The 24,643-nt window shown below is 52.9% G+C and overlaps 1 protein-coding gene across 1 annotated transcript; it reads left to right on the top strand.

The window, feature by feature from the left end:
- Positions 1-3,581: 3,581 nt before the first annotated feature.
- MUC4 (mucin 4, cell surface associated) lies at positions 3,582-20,936 on the top strand. The gene is made up of 13 exons (XM_075068963.1): positions 3,582-3,737; positions 7,682-10,585; positions 11,289-11,393; positions 11,657-11,796; positions 13,275-13,439; positions 13,832-13,987; positions 15,227-15,357; positions 16,118-16,206; positions 16,753-16,932; positions 18,206-18,358; positions 18,981-19,100; positions 19,829-19,873; positions 20,932-20,936. The coding sequence occupies exons 1-13, from the start codon at positions 3,677-3,679 to the stop codon at positions 20,934-20,936; spliced, it is 4,254 nt and encodes a 1,417-aa protein (XP_074925064.1). The 5' UTR covers positions 3,582-3,676.
- Positions 20,937-24,643: the final 3,707 nt, after the last annotated feature.

The raw sequence follows: 24,643 nt of genomic DNA, 5'->3' as shown, positions 1-24,643 counted from the left end.
GCTGATTCACATCCAGTTCTGCTTCAGAGGATGGGGGCGTGCAAAGAGGCTGTTACTGCCTTTATGTGCCGTCAGACCTTGGCCTGCTGGGCACTCAGCTGGCACGGAAAAGCAGTTAGGCAGTGCCAGCTGCCACCAGCCGCCAGGGCTCATCAGAGTGTGTGTGTTCTGGCCAGGCCCCTTTCCCCTGGCCATGCCCCCTATGCTGGTAGAGGGGAGAGAGTGATGTAGAGCCGGCCACAGTGCCCCTCAGTCTGGCATTGCTCTGGTCACAGGTCTGCCTGCTGGCTTCACAGACTGCTACCAAGGGAATCCACACTGCTGTTCCCAGAGCCTGCATGGAGGCCAGCCACAGCCACTGCCCCAGGCTGGGGGTTCCCTGACACACTCTTTGGGCGCAGACCCTTTGTCTAGCAACCTATCCTGAGAGCTGGAACCTGCTATCCAGTTGCCTAGCCCGGGGCACCAGGCTGGCTCCCTCTACTTAAACACACCCTCTCCCAGAGCTCCACCAAGAGGTGTGATCCTTCTGGGGTACTCGGGAACCCTCCCAGAAGGCAAGAAGGTGGCAGTTGTAAAGCAGATAACAGACACACACACACACACCCTTTGCACAAATCTGGCACATTATTGCTCTTATTTCGCCATATAAAGCACAAAAGGGCATCGATCACAACAGATCTCGTGACCACAATGCCCTTCACTAGTTCACCCTTCCCTGGGAAGTCCTTGGTACCCAGCTGGGCTCAGGAAATCAGGTAGGTTCACCTGCCTCGTGAGCCTGCTACACACCGGGTTGCTTCTCCCTCATGGAGACTTCTTCCACAATGCTCCCTCTTCCCGTTCTGCTCTCTGGAGTTTGTACGCTCCTCTCTCCACACCTGGCTTCCTTTCTTCCATCTTTTGGTAGCTTTCCACTGCTCTCCTCTTCCTCTCCCCATCAGAGGGGTAAAGGCTGCTCTACACTATAAGGTTGGGTCAGCTTAAATATTTCCTGCCTGGTGTGATGTAATTAAGCTGACGTAACCCCTGGTGTAGACACGGCTGGGTCGAGAGAAGGACTAGATGTAGGTGCTGCAGAGTTCTGCTGTCCCTCATCAGCCCTGAGCATCGTTGTCCGTGTCAGCAGATGGAGTTCTGGCTTATTTTGATACATTTTTGTTTGACGTGAAGGTAAGCGATAGGGACTGGGGGGGTTTCCCTCGGACTAGTTGCAAATGCAGGTGTGAGCAGAGTGAGTGGCTGCAGGCTGCTGTCTGTGACTGTGTATATTAGATCCCAAAAGCCAAAAGACCATGAGAGAAGCGGTCCATAAAGTGCACCAAAGAAATGCCTGAATCCTTCCATCCATTTCTCCGTGGAGCAGAAACCACCCAGCAAGACCAGAATATTTGCTGGCCCCTTAGACAAACAGAGGCAAAAATTACGAGTTCCGCACTCTGCCGATGGAACCCCCATGTTTGCTATCCGCAGCTGTATGGAGACGCTCACGGGCTTTGCCAGCGGAGGAGGGTGTAAGCTTCTTGGGTGGCAGCTGGGGTGCAGCATTTAGGAGCTTTGGATTTAGCTGGCTTTTAGCGAAGGGAAGGTGTTAGCTCTTCAAAGGTGAGATTTCCCCCCTGTGAAGAGAAGCAGCACAAGTCCTAGACACCGTCAGAGCCTCTCTTAACTGCCCCCAAACAGGACGTAAGAGGTTGTTTAGGCCTTGTAGTGGCCCTTTGCAAAGAGATGAATTACACCCCAAAGAGCGTACATGGCATTCCCTACTTGTGTCCAAGGCTTTAAAATTTCCTCAACTGGTTTTCTTCAAGATTGTCTTATTTTCTAAACCTGAGTGAGATCGGCCAGACGAGCTCACACATTTTAAGTGCCTCGCTGCTGCTGTTTGAGTTAGATGAGTGCAAACTTTCTGGTTGGCACAAAATAGGAAAAGTGCCATTTCTCTCCTCCCACAGGCACTCGCGTAACTCAGAAGCAAGCTGGTTGGCGCAATTTTCTTCACACTTAAAAAAAAAAAATTAAAAAAAAATCAGCATTGGACTGATGCCAAGATTGGAAAATTACAGTCTCGAAGGAGCATGAAAAGTGTGTGCTACTAAAACGAATGGAAGCTGGAATTCGATCGTACTGGTACCAGATCTTTTTCCATCCCTCACTAACCTTGTGTGATTCCAAATTGATACCAGCCTGACTGTGGCATTTGTCTACATGACCATTCATAAGCCAGTTCCCCATTATCAGCTGTGTCAGATTTCATGTGCTGGTAACTTGTGGCCCTTTGCTAACTTTGCAAGTGGGTTTGGATTGCTCTTGGCTTGCCTTCCAAGTGTGTAGTGAGCCCTTAATGATTTGCAATCTGTGACCCCATCAGCAGTGTTAATGGACTGCTCAGCGTTGGTGGAACTAGTGTGTTTATACTACCAGCTCTCATCAACCGTGACGTGACTTCACATGGCATTTCCCTTCTGAGCACTGCGGGTTTCAGGACAGCTGGTCAGCAGGTTCAGGTGATGCTTGACTCTAGTGACTATGTAACCTGAGGCACTGCTTCCTGGCAGAGTCTCCTGGGACACAATGTACTAATGGTTTGCTGGTTACAACACTGGCAATAACACCTAGGTATTTATGGCTAGGAAACCCATTTAATCTGTTACGACAGTAAATGATACCTCGATACTCAGCATTTACACGCCTGTCGTCCAAGGATCTCAAAGCACCGTACAAAGAGGGCCTAAGTAGCATTACTCTGTTCTTTGGTGGGGGAAACGGAGGCACAGAACAGTTCTGTGACATAACAGAGAGTCAGTGCCACTACTGGGGAATCAAATTCAGGTCTGATGGCCAGTTGCTGCTCTAACCCCTAGACAACACTGCTCCCACAACGATTTGCTGATGCCCTTCTCTGTACCAGACTTCCTCTCTAGCCATCTCGTCTCCTGCTGCCTCTCCCAACAAGCCCATGTTCTAAACTGGAGCCTGTGGCCCTACTATTGATTAGGGTCTTGTTAGACACCCCTCCCCCACAGAGGGGCAGCCCCTCGTTGTGGGAGGCTGGAGACACAGGGCTTTCAGACCTGTCTCTGATGCAGAAAAGGGGGTGAGCAGGCTGGGAGCAGGCTGAATTTCACCCAGCCCCCCCAGGGGGTGTCTCTGCCCCTACTCCCCCTTCCCAGTGTTCAGGGCCCCTAAACTGCCACCCAGGGCACTACGCCCCCACCGGGCATGTTCTCCTGCGGTGTCCCCAGTAGCCTGTTGGCACCATGGGACCCCCAGTGTGCGCCTCATCCCTGGGCAGTAGGGACACCAGGCGGGAACACAAAGCCAAGTGCCAACACTCGGACACGTCACTTTATTGCTGGGTGCTCATGTGAGAGTGACAGGAATGTGTGTTCCCAGGGGCTGGCCAGGAACATGGATGGTAACGGGAGGCTATTAGGGGAGGGGTTTTTGGGTGAGGGGAGAACATGGGGGGGCACAGGGTGTGATGCAATGGTTGCAGCCGCCTTCTTTTGTCAGCCCTATAAGTAGCCGTGCACAGCAGGCAGGAGATTGCACCTCTTTCAGTACAGCTCCCGGAAGGCAGAGGGAGGAGACCTGCATCTCCCATTAGCTGCCTTTTCCCTAGCGCACTTCTCCACCTTCGCAGGTCTTGCTTCTCGGCGCGCTTCACTGAGCCATGGGGACCTGGAGCCCAATCTCCTGGGCCTACTTAGGCTGCTGGCTGTGGATTCTGCACAGTAAGTCCTGTGTTTTGTTCACTAGCATGTGTGTTTCTGTACTGGATTAAGCTGCTGACACAAGCTCGCCCAGCCTCAGGGACAGGGAGGCTCAGAGATGGAGACTGTAAGAGACTGTTGCCTCTTGGTAATGGCTGAAGCTTTTATTAACAGGACCCTTGCACCTTTATACCACAGCCTTTCATCAGAGGGGTGACAAGTCTTTACACAGGTAGGTCTCCTGATAGCTGGAGAAACTGAGCCAGGGAGACTTGAGAATAGAACTGGAGCCTGATCCTGAGATCTGCTGATCATTTCCTCTGAGGCGCTGAGAACATAGGAGTTAAGGCAGCTCCGTATTTTGCAGGAGCTGTGCAGCATCTTGCAGGATCAAGCCCAAGAAGTGGGTAAATTAACCTGTTCTCCTTACAAACGGTATTTGGTCCCAGGTGGTTTTCTGTAAACCCGATGCATTACAGAGGTGTTGTGAGTTCTTTGACTGTATGCCAAAGATTTCTGGCAACAATTTTGTGCTTTAATAAACTGGCTCTACCCCACCCCCCCAACCAGAGGGAAATATGAAGAGGGTAAAAACGACAGGCACAGTAGTACCCACATGTTGCCCTTTACAGAGACACTTCCATCAGAGGATGTGAAAGTATTTGTTGTTCCCATTTGACAGCTAGGGAAACTGAGGTAGGGTAAGTCTCATAGTGTCATTCTCAGAGCTGTAAACACCATGTCTTCTTGTGTTACCGGGAGCGGCGTTGCACTGCTCTGCAGCTTCCTGAGTTAGGATGTTCCATCCTGTTACAGATACAGTCTGAGCGCTCCTTAGAGACCCTCTGTGACCGTGCTGCCTGTGGGAGCCAGCTGAAGTCACTCAATTAGGGTCAACAGCAAACAAAAATGGGGCAGAAAAACCCCAGAAGCTGGAGGTTATTCCAATATTTAAGATTTACCAACCAGCACAGAACAGCTTCTACAGTACCTCACTGGTTACTTAGAAGTTCAAACACCGCAGTTCCCTTAAAGTGCCCAGCCTCAGGCCTCTGTCCAGACACACACATCAGATATGATGATGATCACTGAAAATCTTATCTCATCATATAAAGAAAAGGTTCTTCCAGTCCCAAAGGATCAACCACATACCCAGGTCCAATTATAATTTAGATCTTACCCAGAATAACACTATTAGCCAATTCTTATTAACTCAGCTAAAATTAACTCAGAAAAGAGAGAGTGTTGGTTAAAAGATCAATATACAGACAGACTTGAATTCAATTCTTGAGGTTCAGACACATAGCAGAGATGAGCTTGTAGTTACCAAAAGTCCTTTCAGAAATAGTCCACAGGTTATAGTCCAATGTCCATATTCAGGGTGACTCCAGTCAGTGACTGGGGCTCTCAATCCTTGTGGCTTAAGGTTTCCCCCTCTTGAAACCCAAAGCAGATCTGAGATGAAGTAGGATCGTGTCCCAGGGTTCTTATACATTTCCAGCAGCCTTTTGGCCTGAGAAAACAATAGGCTTAACTGTTCTTCTCCCAAACATCCTGACAATTAAGACAGGGTAACTTATCCATTAAACAGTTCAGATACAGTTACCACAACCTTCAAAGAGACACACACATAGACAATAATACTGTTTCACTCAAGTATCTTCCTAAATGTTAAGATTCCTTTTCTGATCTTTGAATCAAAGCTATAGCAATAGACAAGACTTGTTTGCTTACATCACAAGACCGGAGCAAACAGCCCCCCTTCTGTCTCTAAAAATGCCAGCTGCATTTCAAAGCTCTAGTCTTTAACAGATCTTCCTAACCTGTTTCTAAAGTTCCCCCTGGGTCAGTCAGTCTGTGAATTAATTAACTCTTTCTGGCCCTGTCACCTTTCAATGAGATATTTTATCACACTCATAACGTCACACCCTCGTTAGCCTTGCTAACCTCTCTGGAATGCGTTGTGTCCGTGGTGTGGTCAGGGGCACCGCTGCTCTGAGTTCCAGAGGTATCATCTCTACCCAGCGGCTGTGGCGTATCCGGAGCAGATTCAATGTGCTCAGTCATTGCACTGGGCCTGCAGAAACATAGTGTCTCCTCCTGACGAATCTGGAGGCTGCAGATAAAATCAGCAAAAATGGGGTTTTAAAAATGCCTCCTGCTGCTAAACATTCCTGCACGTGCACATAAAATCTCCCCTCCACCCAGAGAAATAAGCCATGTGCTGCAGTTTACCTGTCGGTTACCTTGCGAACTGGGGAGCAAGGGTCTGGGGGAGGTGGGGGAAGATGCTACTCAGCATAGCTAAGGGCAGAAGAATCAGGATCTAGCAACCTGGCTCAGAACAGCAGTGCCAGCTTTTGTCCTACCCGTGTCACCTTCTGCCCCCACCCCCGCACTGTACCTGTCGAAAGGCTTAGAGGGTGCCAAGGTGCTGGGGGACCCGGATGTTAATGATCTAAGTGGGGGAGACGTGGGCACTGCGGCTATACACTGCAGTGCTCTGGCTGACGTGCCAGCTGCTTGGCATCCGTTATGCAAATGACCAGCTATGTATTCGGCACCTCTCTCCATCTGCACCCCTGCATGCGCCTTCCCAGGAATCCGGGTGCACCATGACTAGCCGAACAATTCCTCCACCAGCTGCTTGGGAAACACCCCAGTCCTGTGCTAACCTCTGCAGGAGCGACCAGCTTTCTCACCCCTTGCAAGTCACCTTCCTTAAACCATTGAGCTGGCAGCAGGGCCCAGCCTTCTCTGTCCCCCCCAAATCATCCCCCTCTTAAAATACCTGAGAGATCAAAGCACAAATTTAGACTCCTGGACGGGCCAAAGATACCCTGGGTTGGATTCTCAGCCCCTTTTGCTCCCTTTACCTCACTCAGGTGGGGTAAGGAAATCTGTAACTGGCCACAAGTCCCCTGCTGGGTGTGGGAGTCTCTGGCAGGTGTAGAGCCAGCGTAGCCAACTCCTCCCTCTCCCTCTCCACAGCCCCTCGCGCAGGAGAAGGTGATGGGGAGTGACCATAACAAGCTGCTCTCTGGCTAGGCCCAGCTGGTACATGGTTCCCTGGGACCGTTCTGTGCATCTTGGATCAGGCTGAGACTCAGGGAGTCCTGCAGTTCTGCTACCCCCAGTGTACAAAACAGGGAACTTGGCCTCCTGAGTGTTTTGGGGAAACAGCCGTTCCAGTCTGGGCCCCTGCTTGCAGTGAAGTTTGCCCCCAAATTTGGGTCAGCGTAAGCAAGGTCACATGGGTGATAAGGGTCATATTTTGAAGGGTTTATGCAGCACTTTCCTGCATTGTACAGACATTAACTAATCGGTCCTCATGTCACCCCTCTGAGCTAGCTGTCACCAGCCACTCTGACAGAGGGCAACTGAGGCACACAGCTAGTGGTTGATGGCCTGCTTTTCCAAGGGAATGGCCACCCTCAGCTTGCCGGCAGCAGCAGAGCAAGGAACTGAACCGAAGAGTTCAGGCAATTTGATTTGAGGGGACTGCCACCCTCGCTCTGCTGCTCAAAACCAACAGCCCCCCCCCCCCCCCCATCCCCAAGGTGTCAAACTGTGTTGCCAAGATGTCAGTTGCTCATAGAAGAATGTGCCAGGCCAGGCCTGTTCTTAGTAATCTTGGGGGTGGATTATTCTGGGGCTGCGCAAAAGCTTGAAAACATAGGAAACCAACGGCGAACATGTGACCTGCAGCCCCTGAAGGAGAAACCAGCTTATGTGGATTCCTTACCTGCCCTGGCAAACTGAAGTCTAATTTCATTAGCATTGATGCCTGCTCAGTGTCTCAGCCCTTTCCTGCTGGGCAGTGTTGTCCTGCACAGAAAAGCAAAAGGCCCCTGCTGGGCAGTGTTGTCCTGCACAGAAAAGCATTGAGTAGTTTGCAAACCAGGCTGGATTTATAACTGAGCTGCTTATTAGAATTACTTACGCCTTTGTTTCATTTCCTCCAGCCTGTGCAGCCCTGGGGTCCACCTCTGTGGTCCCAGAGGATGAGTTCACCCCTGGAGCCAGGTCTCCCACGGAGGAGGGCAGTTTGCTCTATGCCGGAGTCCTGGCAGCCACGGAGACAGCAGTCACCTCAGCAGCACGATTGCCTCTGTCCCTGTCCGACATGGCTGCAAACCCTGACGTGACCACGTTGCCTGGAGAAAGCACCATTTCAAGCGGCCACACCAGCAAAGCCAGCGCCTCTTTTCCAGCAGAAGTAGCAACAGCTAGTTTGGTGTCAGAAGTGAATGGGGACAATGTAAATTCTGTCCCTGAAACAGTGTCTTCCCCCCTAGAGCCAGTAGCCAGCAGCAGTGAAGCAGGGGAGATCCCTACAGAAGAAGCAGAAACTTCAGCGAGCGTTACCAACTCTTCGCACGCCTCTCCGGAAAACAGGACAGTTGCCATGACTCCGGCAGGAGAAGCAGTTGCCACGTTGGCCTTGTTCTACTCCAGCCCAACAGACCCTCACCTGACCCGCTTCTCACATTCCGAGTTGGAGGTAACAGGATCTGTTCCTGGCGCGTTCTCCAGTGTCACTGCCTCCTCTCCTCTCTCTGCAGCTCCTGAGGATGGGAGAGCCACACCCAGCACTGGTGGGGGGCCAGAGGACTTGGCATCCACTGGCACTGTTGTGTCTAATGGAACATTTCCCTCTCCAGTGGTGGGAGAGGTGGAGTCAGCTCCTGCAGCGTTCCTGTCTTCTGCTGCCTCTCCTACTGAGGCCCCTGTTTCAGAGACTGAAAGTCCAGGGCGTGATGGGTCTAGTGCTCCAAAATCCCCAGAACCACTTTCAGAGAGTGAGACATCTGCACTGGCAGGGGCAACATCCCCACCTGCCTTTGTAGCTGAGTGGGAAGAGGCTGGGTCACTAGGACCCGCAGAGACTGAGGGAGAGGGGCTCTCCCCAAGTGCATTTCCCAGCATTACTGGTTCTGAACATCTGGCTTCAGAGAGCAAGACAGTTACTGCCCCTGCAGCTCCGGAAGGAAGAGGGGATACGGGTAAGCCTGTGTCAGACACAAATGAGGAAACCGCAATATCTGCGATTGATACCCAGAGCCAAACAAATCCCTTGCCCACCGACACAGAGCAGAGTCTGGCTAATACAGAGGAGCTACCTACAGGAGATCCAGGAGCTTTGTCCAATGCCAAAACCTCCCCTCGTTCATTTCTAGAGCCTGGGATGGTGACAGCCATATCTACCGCCCCGTCTGCCGTCCCGTCTCCCAGGGACATCCCTGCCGAGCTGTCCGTTTCAGAGAGTGAAAGTACAGGATCCTCCTCAGCTGGACTCTCTGGTGCTCCCAGTTCTCCCCAGCCGCTTCCAGATGCTGCCATAGGGACAGCCCCTGTCGCTACTGGGGTGGGAGAGGAATTGGCAAACTCTGCCAATGCTAGTGTGAGGGGAACACCCCTCGCTCCATCAGTCCTAGAGTCTGCGTCACCTGCTGCCACAGCCAAAGGTCCTGCAGGAGCAAATGTTTCTGGAGGCTTTGCCAGCGGGGTAGCTGCACCCTCCAATGTAGAGCTAGCAGCCACAACATCTCATGCGGGCACCTGGAGTGAAACAGATCCCTCGCCCCGGGGCGCAGAGCCGAGTCCAGCCCCCATGCACAATCTGCCAACAGGAGAACCCAGAGCGTTGGCTGTGGATTCTCCTCAGCCATCCTCAGCTCACGAGACAGCGCTGGCCCCAACACCTGCAGAAAACAGAGGGGATATGGCTAGTCTGGTGCCTGCGGCGCATGGAGAAACCCCAATTTCCAGCCCCAATCTCCAGAGTGCAACAAATCCCTCACCCTCTGTCCCAGAGCAGAGTCTTGGGGAAGCAGAGCTGCCTGCAGGAGAAACAACAGCCTTGGCCAGCACCGAAGCATCCCCCCGTGCGCCCTTAGGAGACAGGACTGTGACAGGCAGACTGGCTCCATCGGGAGGAACATCCCCACCTGCCTTTGCATCTCCCAGTGGAGCCCTGGCTGAGCCTGAAACAATGGGCAATGCAACAAATGGATTGTCCAGTGCTCTCGGGGCTCCCCGTCCAGCCCCTGTGAGGGAGACGTCTGCAGGCAGTGAGGGAACATCTGCGTCCATCTTTGTAGTGCCTGGGGACCCAGCCTCTGTCTCTGCCATCTCAGACTCACCAGGAGGCCCCAGCACCATGGGTTCTGCTACTCCGTCTTCAGCTGGTGAGAGAGTTACCGTCCCCCCTGTAGCTATAGAAGGAAGAGGGGACGCGGCTGGTTCCGCATCCACAGCCAATGAGGAAACCACCACCTCTAACCCCGATGCCCAGCATGCAGAGGCGAGTCGAGCAAGTGGGGCAGAGCTGCCTCCAGGAGAAAGAGACGCTTGGGTCAATGCTGAGACTTCCCCATATTCATCCTTAGGGGATGGGAGAGTCACAGGAATACACACACCATCTGGGGAAACAAACCCAGCTGCCTTTGCTTCTCCCGGGGAACCCACTGCTGTGCCCTCAGCTTCAGAGATTGCATGGCCAGGACCTTCGTTTCCTAGTGCCCCGGTGTCCTCCCCCTCCTCTCCTGAGAGGCCAACAGTAATTGGGCCCACTGGGGTTGCGAAAGAAGCAGCCATCTGTCCCGGTGACTCAGGAGTGCCTGCAGCATTCCCAGCACTGGAGGCAGTGACCGGGCAATTGCTAACGACGCTACGCCTGGCCACCTCTTCTACTCCTGCTGCCATGGGATCCCACTCCCCTTCCCTCCATTTGGAGAAGGGGAAAACGCCCCCAGAACCAGGGGTTAACCTGGGTTTGGCTGGTGTGTCCCACGTGCCAGCTGCCACCACTCCAGCACCCTCCAGAGGACGGGCAGCGACACCGTTCCCCCTCTTGGGAACAACAGGTATGTCACACGCTGATAGCACGTGTCTCCAGATTTCAGGCAGGTGTTTTTCAGCTCAGTCCATCGGCTCTCCAAGCTGGTTGTCCATGTGCAGTAGCACGTCTTGGGTCTCCCGAGCTCAGGCCTGGAGCACGCTGGGAGACCTGTTTTCCTGGGCAGAGCAGGTGACAGGGGCCATGGTGATGGCAGGTGTCAGGGTGGAAGCCATGTTGGTTTTGTGGAGCTCTCTTATGAAGGGTTACTTCCTGCTGTGAAAGCCCCCGTTTCTAAATGAAAGGGATGAATTCAGAGCTTGCGATAGGAGCCTCATAATATTTACTCATGTCTTTGAGCTGAACTTTATTGTGCCTAAAACCTAGGAAACAAAGGCAGATCCCCCCCCACCCCGGCCTCTCCCTGTCAACGCGGGTTTGGGCAAAGACTTCAACGCTGAATCTTTCACAGAGTGATTCTCAACCCAGCCTTTCCCTTTCTGGTGCTAGCCCAGATAACAAAGTGCAGCTGAGGCCAGTTACGCACTTGGCCATCTGGCCACACAGCCAGTAGTTGAACATCTAATTTGTACCATTTATGCCTGTAATAAATTGCCAAGATGTGAAAATGGGCTCTAAAAAGCTGACTGGCAACGTAAACATGGAGGGTTCTGAGTTGTGTGTGATTTCCCCTCCCAACTCCTGAGATATTGCTCTGGTTGTGTAAACAGCCCTTCGGTCCAATACTAGAGCAGGGTTTGTCCAGGAGAGAACAGTGTCTGTTTCAGCTGGGACCAGAGAGGCCACTACAAGTGGTACAGGACAGTCAGCAACAGGTAAGCCACCTCCCCTGAATTTCTGAGCAATGGGCAGATTTCTGCAAGCGAACATGACTTCCGCTGTCCCTCTGACGATTTACCCCCGTGCGATAACACCTGCTGACTCACTGCAGCATCGGGTCCCCTCTGACCCAGATCCTATGGTCCAAGGACCCTGCCTTAATTTCACTCTGCTTCCCCTGCCATCCGCTCGGTCCCTTTGATATTTGAAAATCTTTAGCTAGTGACCTGAAGGAAGCTGCTTGTAATCGTTGTTTTAGTTGCAGCCGTGCCACTGTATCCATATGGAGCAAAGGAAAGCGATAAGCAATATGTGAAGAGAAGAGTGGATTTTAACTCTCGTGTCTTCAAACCCGAGATTGGGTTCCCGTTTGGGAAAACTCTGCGCGATTCTCTATATGTGAGTCTAAATGAGATGTGCCTTAGCCAGCCCTTTAGTAACGAACAAAGATCTAGCGCAACATGCCGAGTGTATTAAGATTTTAGCTGGTCGGGTATAAATGTGGGTTTTTCTCCCCTCATTTTCAACAAATGTGGATTAATGTTTGTAGAAATAAAAATCATTTTTATTAGTGGCTGCAAAAAATGTTCCTTGGATTTTATCTCCAGTGTCTGAGCCAGAGGTGATTTCATGGGAAGTAGAGGGTTTATTAAGATCACCGTCACTTTCTAATTTTAAAAAAATATGTTTTGCAATGAAGCAGTAGAAAATGAACTACAGCAGGGGCTGCCTTTTCACTCAGTGTCTGCATGGTGCCTGGCTCAGTGTGGGCCTGCCCGGTGACTGGATCTCCTGGGCACTACGGCAATACAAAAATCAGTAATAATGATCAAATACACACTACAGTTAGGTCTGATCCCCAAATCCCCTAAAGTCAACAGGCGTCTTTCTGTTGACTTCAGTGGACTCTGCAGCAAGCCCATGACAATCTGTCTACACAGCAAAGAAAAGCCCGCAGCTGTCCTGTGCCAGCCGACTTGGGCTTGTGGGGCTGTTCCACTGCTGTGTAGATCAGTGGTTCTCAAACTTTTTTTTTCCACAGACTACTTGGAAATTGCTGAGGGTCTCGGGGGACCACCTAATGATCTTTCCAAATGTTGTTTGTACCATTCGCTAACTATTGTAGAGCTTTGGATAAAAGCACTATATAAAAAAAAGTTTATAATTAACGTTTTTTCATTCTACAGATAAAAGCACACAACTCATACTTTAATAGCAGTAGCCTTACCTTACTAATGCAATGGATGTGCCCTCTGTCCCCCACCACAGCAGCCACTGAGCTGGGGCAGAGAAGGACGGGGGTCTCTCTCTCCCCCACTACAGCAGCCACAGAGCTGAGGCTGGGAAGGAGGGGGGGTCTCTCCCCAGCAGCTGCAACCCTCGAGCTGGGGAAAGTCACCTCTTTCTCTGGCTGCCGCAGCCCGGCACATCCCAAATTCTCCCCACCCCCTATTCTCACCCCACTGCCCCCTCTCACCCCCCTGGTCCTCCCAAGCCCACCACCTCACCTCACCTGTGCGTTTTCTCCAGGGTCCAGACACCTAATTCATGGAGCCACACCTGCACAGCTCCACTAATTAGGTGGGTGGCCCTTCATTCTCTCATGTGCGGCCGCCCAGGCACACACCTTAGAGGGACCCCCTGAATGGAGCTTGTGGAGCACAGTTTGAGAACCACTGGTGTAGGGTCCTAAAGGCCAGATTCCAGACATCTACACAGCAATAAAGCTGCCCCACAGCCCACGTCCCGTGAGCCCGAGACAGCTTGCACAGGCCAGCTGCGGGTGTGTAGCTGCTGTGTAAACAGAGACTGTGCCTCGTTATGCATTAGTTCGTCTCTCCTGCGAAGGAGCTAACGTAAGGAATACTGTCGTTTAGTTTACAGACAACGGACAAATCATTCTTCCAGCCTCGGACAGTGACCTGTTCCCATCGCCAAACCCGCCTCCCGGAGGATTTACCGGCCGTGAGAACGTTCCAGTGGTTGCTGTGTTTTGGGCTAACGCTGATTTCTCCAAAGGCGTTGGCAGCACGTTTTACCAGGTCAGTTTTTACATGTGGTGAGGCCCAGCAAGACCTGCTAAACGTCAGGCACAGTTATGCTGCACTTTTTCGCATTATGCAGCTTATGATTTAGCAAGTCATTAGATATCCTGCCGATGTGCAGATGACCGAGTGGTGGGGATTTATAAGTGTTGTCGGATTCAGCAGTTCCTGTTGTTTCCCTAACGTCCGAGTCCATCCTCACTCGGCATGAAATGCACCCCATTGCAGAGGGTCTGCCTAAGGCCCAAGTATCATGTAAGTCCTTAGTCAATGGGAGGAATGCGTGAATGAGCAACAGGTTGCGGTCTCCTTTGATACCTTCACATGCCTAATGCTAGCGCTGCGCTTCCCTGCCCTGGAAGTGTAACATACCCGTGCACAACCTGCAGGAGTTTGTTACTCTGGATTCTGTTAAACACCCCTTTGTCCAAGATGTGGAGACCAAGATTCGGCGATACCTGAAGACTTCATACTCTGCAAAATGGACCCTTAAGATCACCTGGGAGAAGGCTCCGGCCTATCCAGCATGGAAGCCCATCACTCGGGTAAGTGGCCACATGGGCTTCAGGAAGCTATTGTCAAAGTGGCTTCCTGTCCCAAAGACCTGCAGCACCCAGTGTTGGTCAGGCTTGGCTGCTGCATTGTGTCTGTGTCCTGTGACACGTGAGGCATATTTAGATACCCCTGGCAGCTTTTCTCCAGAGAGCTGTTGCTTCTGGATTGGTCTGGATCGATTTCCAAACGTTCTGGGGAACTTCTACAGGAGGAAAGACGATTCAGTGATTAGGGTGCTAGTCTGGGACTCAGGAAACTTGGGTTCAGTCTACTGCTCCACTACACAGGTCCCATGGGACCTTGGGCAACTCCCTGTCTCTCTGTGCCTCAGTTTCCCATCTGTAAAATGGGACAATATCTACATTAAACACTATGAAGTGCTCAGATGCTAGTGACGGGGACCGGATAACCTATGATAGCCTGAATTTGTGAACTTAGAGCGGGCATGAATTCAGAACCCATGCTACCATTACTACTGTGCACTAGTTGGGAGAAACTTCTGAGTGTTTCGCTTCAACATTTGTCGAAGATAAATTCACCCCATCCATGAGCCTATGCAAAAGAGGGCTTACGTGGGTCTCTAGGTAAAGCCCCCTACGCTCACTTTTCATGGAGACACCTTGAGTAATATAATCTTTCTGTTTGTTACATGATCAAGTGCATATAGAGCTGATCAAAAACTATCACACGTTGAAACCAATTTTTAAGTAGTTTGTTTCAAACCCTTTGAAATAGGCCCATTTTTTGGTGAGTTTGAATTATTTTTCAAAATATATTTTTAATTTGGCATTTATAAAATTTTTATCGGAAATCGTTTCAAAGTGGTTATAGGAAGCATTGACTCTTTTCAGTAAATTAAAGTGTTTGACAGTTGGTTTGATAACATTTTTGATAAAACCTTAGAGGAAAATGTCACAACGCTTTCCACGAAAAATAAGGCGGCTACCAAACCCTGGCAACCTAAGTTTGCCTACACATTCTTGGGTGGCTTGTGACATTTATTTCGAGAATTACACTTGTCGTTGCTTCCTGTGCCTGGTTTTATTACTGCCGAGCTCTCCGGGAGTAGCAGAGATTCACCCCAACGCCCCACTCTCACAACAGAGAACTCCTCGTTAGCATTAGCGCTGGGTTGTCTCTCGCTGAATAGTGATTTGTAGCCCCTCGTTTACATTTTATGGAACACAGCCTCACCGTGTTCCTTACCCGAGCACCTCGTGTTTCTCTAGACAAACACCTACCAGGCTGTCCTCAGCACGGATGGAATCAAGTCCTATGTCCTCATCCTTTACCAAGACGGCGGCATGCAGTGGGATTACACCAAGCTGGGTTTGACCAGTGTGCTGATGGGCTACTCCAGGTGCTGTATGCTCACTCCTCTAGGGATCAGGTCCTACGAATCCCAGTTCTGTATTTACCCCTTTGCAGTTGGGTCACATTGCAACCTCAGAACTCCCATAATGTGCCACTGACCCTGCCCTTATGGATCCCGAAGGTGTCATGTAGTTAAAATGCAGGCGACCCTTGAAAGGCTGAGGATTTACCAATATCAATGAGCATTGGGTGTCTTGTGAACTTTAGACTGATCCGAATTAAGGGATCTCTCCACTGCTTTACTTGCAATTTAATGAATGAGAGTCACTCCCCGCTCTCTCTTTCCACACACAGAGAGCAGCACCGGCTTTCAGTCTTTTAGTCTAGATGAAGCCAAACAAGTACAATACGACCCAAACTAAAGTTCCTCTGGGAGAAAGCAGAGTGTGTGTGTCTCCTCAGTAACAGGCTACAGGAGGGCTGAAACCAAAATGGTGGTAGTTCTCTGCACACTCCGTGAATCCTTAAAAGGAGCATTACCCTGTCAGCAAAGGCATTGCAGCTTCAGAGCTCTCAGCACCACAGCTGCTTCCTGGCGAGATGGCCATAGGCTCAGCCTTGTGCCCTGTGAGTCGGGGATGCTTATCCATTGATCTGCTGTGGGCCTCCGTTCCCCCTGTGTCTGAGATGGCAGGTTGGGAGTTGTTCCAGGGGCCCAGGGAGCGTAGAGAACTTGCTGGGGCTGATGTGGAGTAGATCCCTGCTCCTGTCAGGAAGGGTGATGATGGGTTTGCTTTGTCATTCAGCGGGGATGGATTTTACCGAAATGACGATCTGACCCGAAGGCCCCCAGCAGCCAAATATCGCCCCGACCAGTTCAGAGGCTACAACACAGGTATGGGCCCTGCAGCCAAACAGTTTCATTCTGCACCTGAGATGAGCCAAGACTGTGCCGAAGTGAGAGAGTCCCAGGTTCCCCCAGACGCTGTGAGTGAACTCCTGGCCCTATTGAAACCAGGGGCAAAACTCCCAGGGCCCTCAGTGGGACCCGCTGAATGGCCACCTTGACGTGCAGCTAACCCCCCAGGAACGCCCCTTGTGCAGCACTGGGTCCACTCAGACATGTCCGTCAGGACTGGCTGCATCCACTCCCTATTGTTTTACAACCCGGGACGCTGCCTAGCCGAGAGACCACCCCCAGAGCTACCGCGATGCTGCTTTCGACTCGGCGCGTGAGTTTCTGGAGCGTTCCAAGGGCGACAATCAGAGGCTGCGGAGCAAGGCCCAGATTAGCCTTCCATTTCAGAAAATATCACCAGTTAGTCTCCTGTATGGTCAAAGTTGTCCAAGAACTCAGCTTAGTCCAGTCTCTCTCTGCCTGAGCTAGTACAATCTTGTCGACTCAGCAGAAGGCGAAACCTGTCGATTGTTTTGGTCCTAGATCTGCGTGGGCTGTGGATATACAGTCTAGCCAGTCACGTGCGTGTGAACTACAGACTGAGGTGTCTGGCCTGGCTTAGCACGCAGCAAGATCCCGCCAGTTGGAACAGGGATCTGCCATCCTGCCCTTGCTCTCTGCGACACGGAGCGTTGGATCGGCACTACCGATGGAGCAGAGGAGGTGGGGTATGCTGACCATGCCAGGGCCAGATGGGCCTGTTAGATCTAGTCCTCACCAGGTGGTCCCTTCCCCTGCTTTGAGCGAGGTCAGCTCTAACACGAGTGAGATGGACTAACGGCTCCTCCTTACGAGGCTGTTAGGGGTTAGTGTCACGGAGTCTGGCCCTGCACCCCTCTTCCTGGGACCCACAGTGACTTTTATCCAGCCAGTAAAACAGAAGGTTTATTGGACAGCAGGAACACAGGTTACAGCAGAGCTTGCAGGCACAGTCCGGACCCCTCCACTGAGTCCTTCTGGGGGTTCAGGGTGCTTGGATCCCAGCTAGGATCCCCTGAATTCCTCCCCATAGCCCAAACCCAAACTGTCCTGCCTCTCCTCCTCCGGCCGAAAAAAAACCCTTTGTTTCCTTCTCCTCCGCCCAGCAGCTCCCCCTCCCCCCTGCCGGCTCACATTACAACCTGACTACCTGTCCCTCACCTACAGACATCCCCTGCTTTCCCGTTCCCCACACAGACAGTCCCTACTCCATCACAGTTAGTATGGAGAAAGCACCCGCCCCACAGAGAGGGCCGGATCTGCTGACCTAGGAGGGTCATCTCCATGGAGACCCAGCACCTGAGAAGGGGCGCAATCCCCCCAGTACCTCTTCCCCTGCAATGACAAGGAATTAGTCACATGAGCCCATCCCACCCTAAGCGATGATCCCAGCTCAGCACCTGTGAGGAGAGAGAATCCTGGTGCCTGCTGGTGGGAATATAACTCACCATGCGTCTCAAGCCCATTCAGGCCCCAAACCCTGTCCCCTATGGTTTGGGGCTGTCTTCTCAACAACGGTGCTTAGCCAATGGCTCATCTTTTATCCTGTTTATCCTCAAAACACCCCTGGGGGCAGGCAAGTATTGGTGGGGACACTGCAGGGTCCATAGATCCTGTCTCCTGCTGTGATCTGATACAGGTCAAAGGTCCTGGATGCCCAGTTAGAAACCAGGTATTGCTGGATGTCACCGTTGCTTGGTGGGTTGGAGAATCAATCCCGACACCAGAGCGTGTGAGTTCAGGGGCTCAGAGGAGCTTTGTGAGAATGGGGCTCTCTAAGATCCTGAGCCAGAGCCTGCTGAAATCCAGGGGAACCTTTCCATGACTTCACTGGGCTTTGGATTGGGCTGGAAACCCTGGGACTGCGCTGCCAGGGAGGCCTCTTGCACTGCACGGCTCTGGGGCATGTCCATGCCCAGAGTCTGAAAGCTGCCGTGCACACGGCGGGTTGTTGCAGGTTTGGCGAACACCCGTGTGACGATGCTGTATCCAGCCTCCCCAAACCAATATGGCGCCGGGGTCCGGTGTCTCTACAACAGCCAGAACGAGCTCCTCGATGGGCGGCAGGAGAGATCCTGGAAGAACTCGCGCCAAGCGTCCCCTGACCGCGGTAAGTGCGGCTGAGGCGTTTTGGCAGCTGCCCCACTTCCCCCCGTCGTGCAATGGGAGCCATGTGGGCTGTGCCCACCTCAGCTTTTCAGTGATTTTTCCAGGGAAATTTAAGATTTTTTTCTTTGACTGTCTGGGCAGCTGTGAGGCCAGTGGATGCCTGCCCAGTGCAACTGTGAACCTGTTAATAACTGGTGCATACCAAGCGCTGGAGACGCAAGACAGGGCAGACTAGGTTTTGTTACTAATGTCAGCTCCTGCTAATTAGAATAATGTCACTAAATGGCTCTGAAATACGAGTTCCCAGCGTTTGACATTTTTTCACTCAGAGAGGAGTTCCTTGGCTCTAAAGGAAGCGTTACATGAGCAAACACTGATTCAGCATTCGCCGTTGCCCATAAACAAGGCTTATGAACCGTTTTAACTTTTCCGCACATCAGTTGTTGTCAATTTGTCGGCTAAGAGAGAAGCAATTTGTGGGATCCAACCCAAGAGCCACCAACAGAATGGGATGTTTTTTTCACTGACTCCAAGGGACATTGGAATAGGCTGGTTCTGCCGTTTCCTGGCAAATGTTTGTAACTTTTCCCTTCATGACACTGCGCTGCAATTTCCATCTCTAGATGCAGAGTTAAAGTTACATGACTGGTGCTGCCGGCAGGCGGGGAGCCCCCAGCTCTGTGCTAAGTACAGCCAGAAGAGACCAAAGATCAGCTGTGCTGGACACAGGCTGCCAAATCAAAGTGAGTTGCCGGAGTTGTGACGCAGGAACTGGGGGTGCACCTGTTATCTGCCAGCTTAGGCATTATTTTCCTAGGGGTTGGGGGCTGAAAGGGAATGTCCCTTTGGCCAATTTAACAACAGCCAGCAGCAAAAGCTAGAAGCACTCCAGAGAATCCGTGCATGGGTTGCTTTCGGTCTCCACCTAAACGTTATTTTCACCCCCTCGCACTGTGTCCTCTGCACACTTGGTGTCAAGAGATTTCCATGCCGAACCCACGGGGCGGGGTGAGGGTTTGTGTAGAATTTGGAGCTGGTTGGCCCTGTGGGTCTTTGGGATCATAGGGCCCCAGCTTGTAGGGTTGTGCTTTGGCCATCCATAGGACCAGGGAAAAGGCTGTGGTGAAATGGATCTCTGCGTAGCGGGCCAGCACCTGGCCTAGGCACTGCTGAAGTGCCACAGGGAGAAACGTACATCGTGTTTAACTGTTCACACTCAACGTTTCATGCCTTCTTCTTGAGCTGGCTACTGTTGGAGCCGGGAGCCTAGACTCGATGGGTCACTGCTCAAAGCCAGGACAGCAAGTCCTACGGTAAAAGCTCTGATTTCTCCGGCTTTGATCATGTAGTGAGACCAGGATCCCAGCTTGTTAATAAGCTGTCATAATCCGAGGATGCGGGACTCAAGGTGGGAGTAAAGAGTAACGTGATGGCAGCTCACACCGTTTTCTCTCTTTCTTGTCACCAACAGCAACATCCTCAGAAGAGGCAGAAAGCCGCTCCGAGGAGGGAAGAGGTGAGCACGCTAGGCAGGGCTGGGCTTTGCCTTCCTTCCTAGCCTGAGAACTTTCTCACTAGCTGAAAGCAGGCAGAGCAGCTCAGAGAGCTGAGGAACCACCACCGGAAGCCAGACTTGGAGGAGCTGATTTGTCCGGGGTGCTGAGCACCTGCAGTGCCGGTGAAAGCCAATGGGAGCTGCAGGTGCTGAGTGCAGGGACTGGATTCCTGCAGTATCCCACCAGGGCCTTTGTTGTTTTATGGGGCGTCCGTCCCCGAGGGTGCGGGGAGCAAGGGACCCTCAGCAATGGGATCTGCATTTCTTCAGAGCACAGGATCTGCCAGTGTAAATGTGCCTGATTGGTTTTGGGAGTAGGGGTAAGAGAGCAATTTGCGTGGATCCTAACTGTGCTGTTCCATCGGTGGTAGTTCACTAGCCTTGTTATCTGGCGGCTGCGAATGTCTTTTTCAAGTCCTGGGCTCTGGCTTTTGCGATCCGCTCTCCAGGTGCTGGTCCTGGGGCTAGCGCCCGTTGAAATCAATAAGAGTGATGCGCCTCAGGAAGCTGGATCTTTGAAGATCCGGGCCCGGTTCGTTCTGTCCAATGTGTTCCCCACAGCCAGGGAGACAGGGCCAACAGCTGTCCCGTGTTACTACACAATCCTCTCATTTGAATCAGACCCCCCTTGGAGAGAGGAAACATGGTCATGCTGATTTCACCAGCACTGGGACGATTTCTGGGGGGTTTGTTCTCTGACTGATCTGCAGCTCAGAAGCCTGCCAGGCTTTTCCTGCCGTGAGCAGGACAAATTTTCTCACGTGTGTGTTGTTCCACAAGCCGGGTAGCGAATGTCACACATGGACAATTACATTCCCATTTCAGCCACCTCGTGCTGCTGCAGGCGGGACTCTGGGCTCAGCTCCATGATGACAGTTACGCCATGGGCCAATTTCTGAGACATCAAGCTAGGTCCTGTCATCTTCATTTCAGGCCTTACAGTAAATGAGGGTTAGGTACGAACTGCTGGTGGTGTTTCTTTAGCAGAAGCCCCTAATGCTTCTTTTGATTTGTTACAGATTGAGAATCCATCTGCTCCAGGCCTTGTCTATTCTCCATGGCCAGCCTCACTCCTCTAACACTTTGCTAAGTGGGACTAGTAAAGAATCTGTAATGCGATTTGGGATCTCCTCCGTGGATCATAGGGCTGAAGTGTTCCTCATTTGCAGAGCTGGTGGGATGCTTGGGGGGGAAATCCAGGGGGTTTTTGTAAGAGGGCATCCGTGTTACTCAAAGAGCAATTCCTGTTTGCAAATAAAGACTGGGAAGAGTATTTGCACCAGTGACTGTTTGCCAGCAGCATACTTGAAACAGTCCGATCTGGAGGTTGCTGGAACGCCTACAATTGTGGTGTTTAAGCCCTAGCACAGGGGATCACCCAGGCCCGTGCCCATGGATGGGGAACATGCTACCAGGGGAGGCCACTCGTGCACTGTAGAATGCTTTTCTCAGTGGTGAATTGTCACTGGGCGGTGTTTCAAAGGGAAGGGCGAGACAGGGGCTGCTGGCTGCAAAAGGAGGGAGCTGTGAGCGGAAGGGAAGGAACCAAGAGGGGACAAAACCCTTCTAGCCACTTGGACAAAAGAGCTGCTCCTGCTGGGCTGGCTCCTGTGGCTACTGCCAGTGACATCAGGTGGCTGATGGGGTTGTCGTGAGCGTCTGACAGTCAATAACTGACACATGGCACGTTTCTGCTCCCGGCCGGGCTGAGCAGAAGCAGGGAGTTGGGTTCCAGGGCAGAGACAGACAATAAGCTGGTTCCCTCTACTAATCCACAACCCAGGCACAGGCCTGGCAAATGGCACCCGTAAGTCCGACCTCAGCCCCGTTCCGAGGCCGTCAGTGGTGCAGGATTGTGCGGGGGACATCTGGGTCTGGGTGAATTTAATCCACAATATGAACAAGTGCCCCAGAAAACTCAGCTGAATCTTAACACACCAGCCAGAGGCAGAACAAAGGCCAGTTGATGGCCAGGGAAGGCAGGTAAATCCAAAGTGGGTGGATCGAAGGCGCAGAATTCTAACAAAGGGGCTAACGAACCTTTGCCACAGCTCCCCTAGGGACGTGGCGGAGCTGCCAGCACTGGACAGCAAGACTGGATGGCTCTTTCTTGCTCTCGCTCCACCAGAAATGAGGAGCTGCAGGCAGGAATCGCAGAGTGGAAGCCCCTGGCCTGGATTATGCAACTCTGACGAGGTGATCATACTGGTCCCTTCAGGCCTGGGAATCAAGGAGTCCCGACGCCCACCCCTATGCTAATTGCCTGACCAGGGCGCCAGCTTTTTGACTGGCTGTGTTGACTCACCTGTAGGTGAGGGGACTCCGTGTTCCCTTTGTGCTGCTGGCCTTACAAAGCGAATACACCCTCGCTTCAGCAGCACAAGCCGCCCCCAGTTCTGCTTTCACGGCTGGGAGCCTCATTCTGAAGTTCCATTTTATGTTCTTGAAAGAAAAAAATCGAATGAAATCCTAGAGTCTATAGACAGACGTGCCACAAATGCGACGAGCCGTCGAATACACTTGTAATTCTATCAGCCCCGAGTGACTACGTCAAAGACACCTCTTTGGACACACACCTTGGGCAGGGCCGGTGCTAGCCCCCTCCTCATCCCACACAGATCCTACGCCTATGAGGGGACAGTTCCCACTCTGTACAGGGTCCACTGGAAGCCCACAGATGAGTACGGCCTCCAAAACAGCCATGAACAGGCAGCAAGTGGCACTGGCCCCTTGCACGGAGCTGGTTTCCCTCCCTGGCTCCACAGCCCGCTTTCCTGCTGCTCGTAGTGTGGCCACAAGCATATAGGGCTGGGTTTTGCCTATCACTATGGCATGGCGGTGGCTTACAAGGCCTTCACTGGGCCATTCAAGAGTTCAGTAACATAGGCTGGGCAGGATGGTCCTCTGTAGTGCTTCCAATCCAGGGAACCCAGCGCCCACCCTCTGGGCCATTAGGAACTGCCAGACTAGAAATCAGCAGGGCCCCATGGCGTCCAGAGTCCTGTCTCTGGCCAGCTCCAGAGGAAGGGGCAAGAAGTTATGGGGCAAGCAGCCCCCTGGAGGCAGTTTCTGCGAGTGGGCTTGTGCGCTGAAATGGAAGGGCTGGGACACATCTTGAAAGGAAACCGGAGTGTCTCTAACAGCTGTGGCCATTTCCATTAGTCACAGAAATACCCTCTCCCTACGCACTTGGCCTCCACGCTGGCTCGCGGCAGAACGTCCGGGGGTGACTGGGCCCTGGGTCACAGAATGCTGAGTGGCACTGCCTGGCAGTGAACGGGACCCTAGGGCTCTGGCACCCCCAAACCACGGGCAGGTGGGAAAAGGCAGCTGCGTGTTAGCAAGTGGCTGCAGGAGCCTCACAGAGCAGCAGGGAGCAGGAAACACCCACACGTGGAATTAGTCAATTAAAAAAAAAAACACCCGTTGACATCAGCCCTTTATCGGAACACGGCTCGGTCTGCTCAGCTGGCTGAATCTCCAGCCCCCCGTAACAGCCTCAGCGCCGCTATCACCGCCTCCCCCAGCGCTAACTGCCCCACCAGAGCTGGGGGGCACGGGTGGGCCAGGACGTGAGGGCAATTCAGTTCTACTTCATTAACACACACACACACACACCACCCACCCCCCCCCAAGCATGGAAGACAGTTGCTCCGCACTCACCAGCCCCATGGCCACCCTCCCCAAGCCCTCACAGGGGCTTGGCCCTGGAGACGCTGAGCTGACGTTCCTGTGTCCCTGCAGCTCCTGGTGCAAGGGGGCCCTGAGCTCAGTTGGCGCCACTGGACACGTGTGTAACATAACTACCAACCGATTGTGTTCAGCGCCTCCCAGCCCAGCTGGCAGCGCCACGGGCACCCAGAGCTTGGGCCCCTGCGCTGCTCACTAGTGCAGCCTGTTGGCGTGGTGGGGGCAGGGGTGTGTGTGTGTAACCCATGAGACCCAGTCAAGGGCATTAAAGGGGCGGCAGCAGGTGCTGGTGAGCGACACTCAGCTGGGGCCCTTCGCCGCGCGTCAAAGCGAGTCACAAACCCTGCTCCACACTGGGGGCCCCGTGCCCCTCCCCTGCAGCTCCCCTTCCTTGCAGCCTTGGGCAGGGGCAGACAACCCCCCTCCAACCTCCTCTGTGCACTAGCTTCCTCCACAGGCAAAGTGCATCCCCCATCCCTGTGCCCATGGTCATCCCCCCCCATTCCTGTGTCCTTCGGTGCCACTCCCAATGATGCCCCTGGGCGTTGCCCCAGCTCCTTGCCTCCCAGACAGTGCCCACAGGCACTGCGCCCACCCCTGTGCCCACAGGTGCAGCCCCCCCCAATCTCTCTGCCTCCCAACAGGGCCCACGGGCACTGCCACCAATCCCTCTCCCCGCCCCCACCAAATCCTTGTGCCTGCAGGAACTGTCCCCATCTCTCTGCCTCTCTCAGTGCCAGTGGGCTCTGCTCCCACCCGTGCCCCCTATGGGGCCCCTGGGCACCACCCCAGCGATGTGACGGATGAGGCCACGAATAGGGGGTGAAAGCAAAGCAGCCTGGGGGAGGATACCCTGGGGCTGATGGGGAGTGGCACTGGCCCCACCGTGAGCTCTATGCCCTCGGGTTCTTCCCTCACCCCAATCCCTGGGTTGCCAAAGGTGGTGTGGCTGATGCTTCCTGAGCCCGTGTCTGCCCTCGCCCAGTCCTGCCAATGGAGTGAGCCCGGGTTCCTCACCCGCTCTGCCAGCCACTCCAGGGC

The sequence above is a fragment of the Chelonoidis abingdonii genome, chromosome 8, assembly GCF_003597395.2.
Source record: "Chelonoidis abingdonii isolate Lonesome George chromosome 8, CheloAbing_2.0, whole genome shotgun sequence".
NCBI classification, from domain to species: domain Eukaryota; kingdom Metazoa; phylum Chordata; order Testudines; family Testudinidae; genus Chelonoidis; species Chelonoidis abingdonii.
This window is presented reverse-complemented; position numbering and strand designations above follow the sequence as displayed.

Coding starts and splice junctions, on each gene's coding strand:
- MUC4 (XM_075068963.1), top strand. CDS start 3,677: ATGGGGACCTGGAGCCCAATCTCCTGGGCCTACTTAGGCTGCTGGCTG. Junction 13,988..15,226: donor CATGGAAGCCCATCACTCGG/GTAAGTGGCCAC, acceptor GTGTTTCTCTAG/ACAAACACCTACCAGGCTGT. Junction 15,358..16,117: donor GTGCTGATGGGCTACTCCAG/GTGCTGTATGCT, acceptor TTTGTCATTCAG/CGGGGATGGATTTTACCGAA.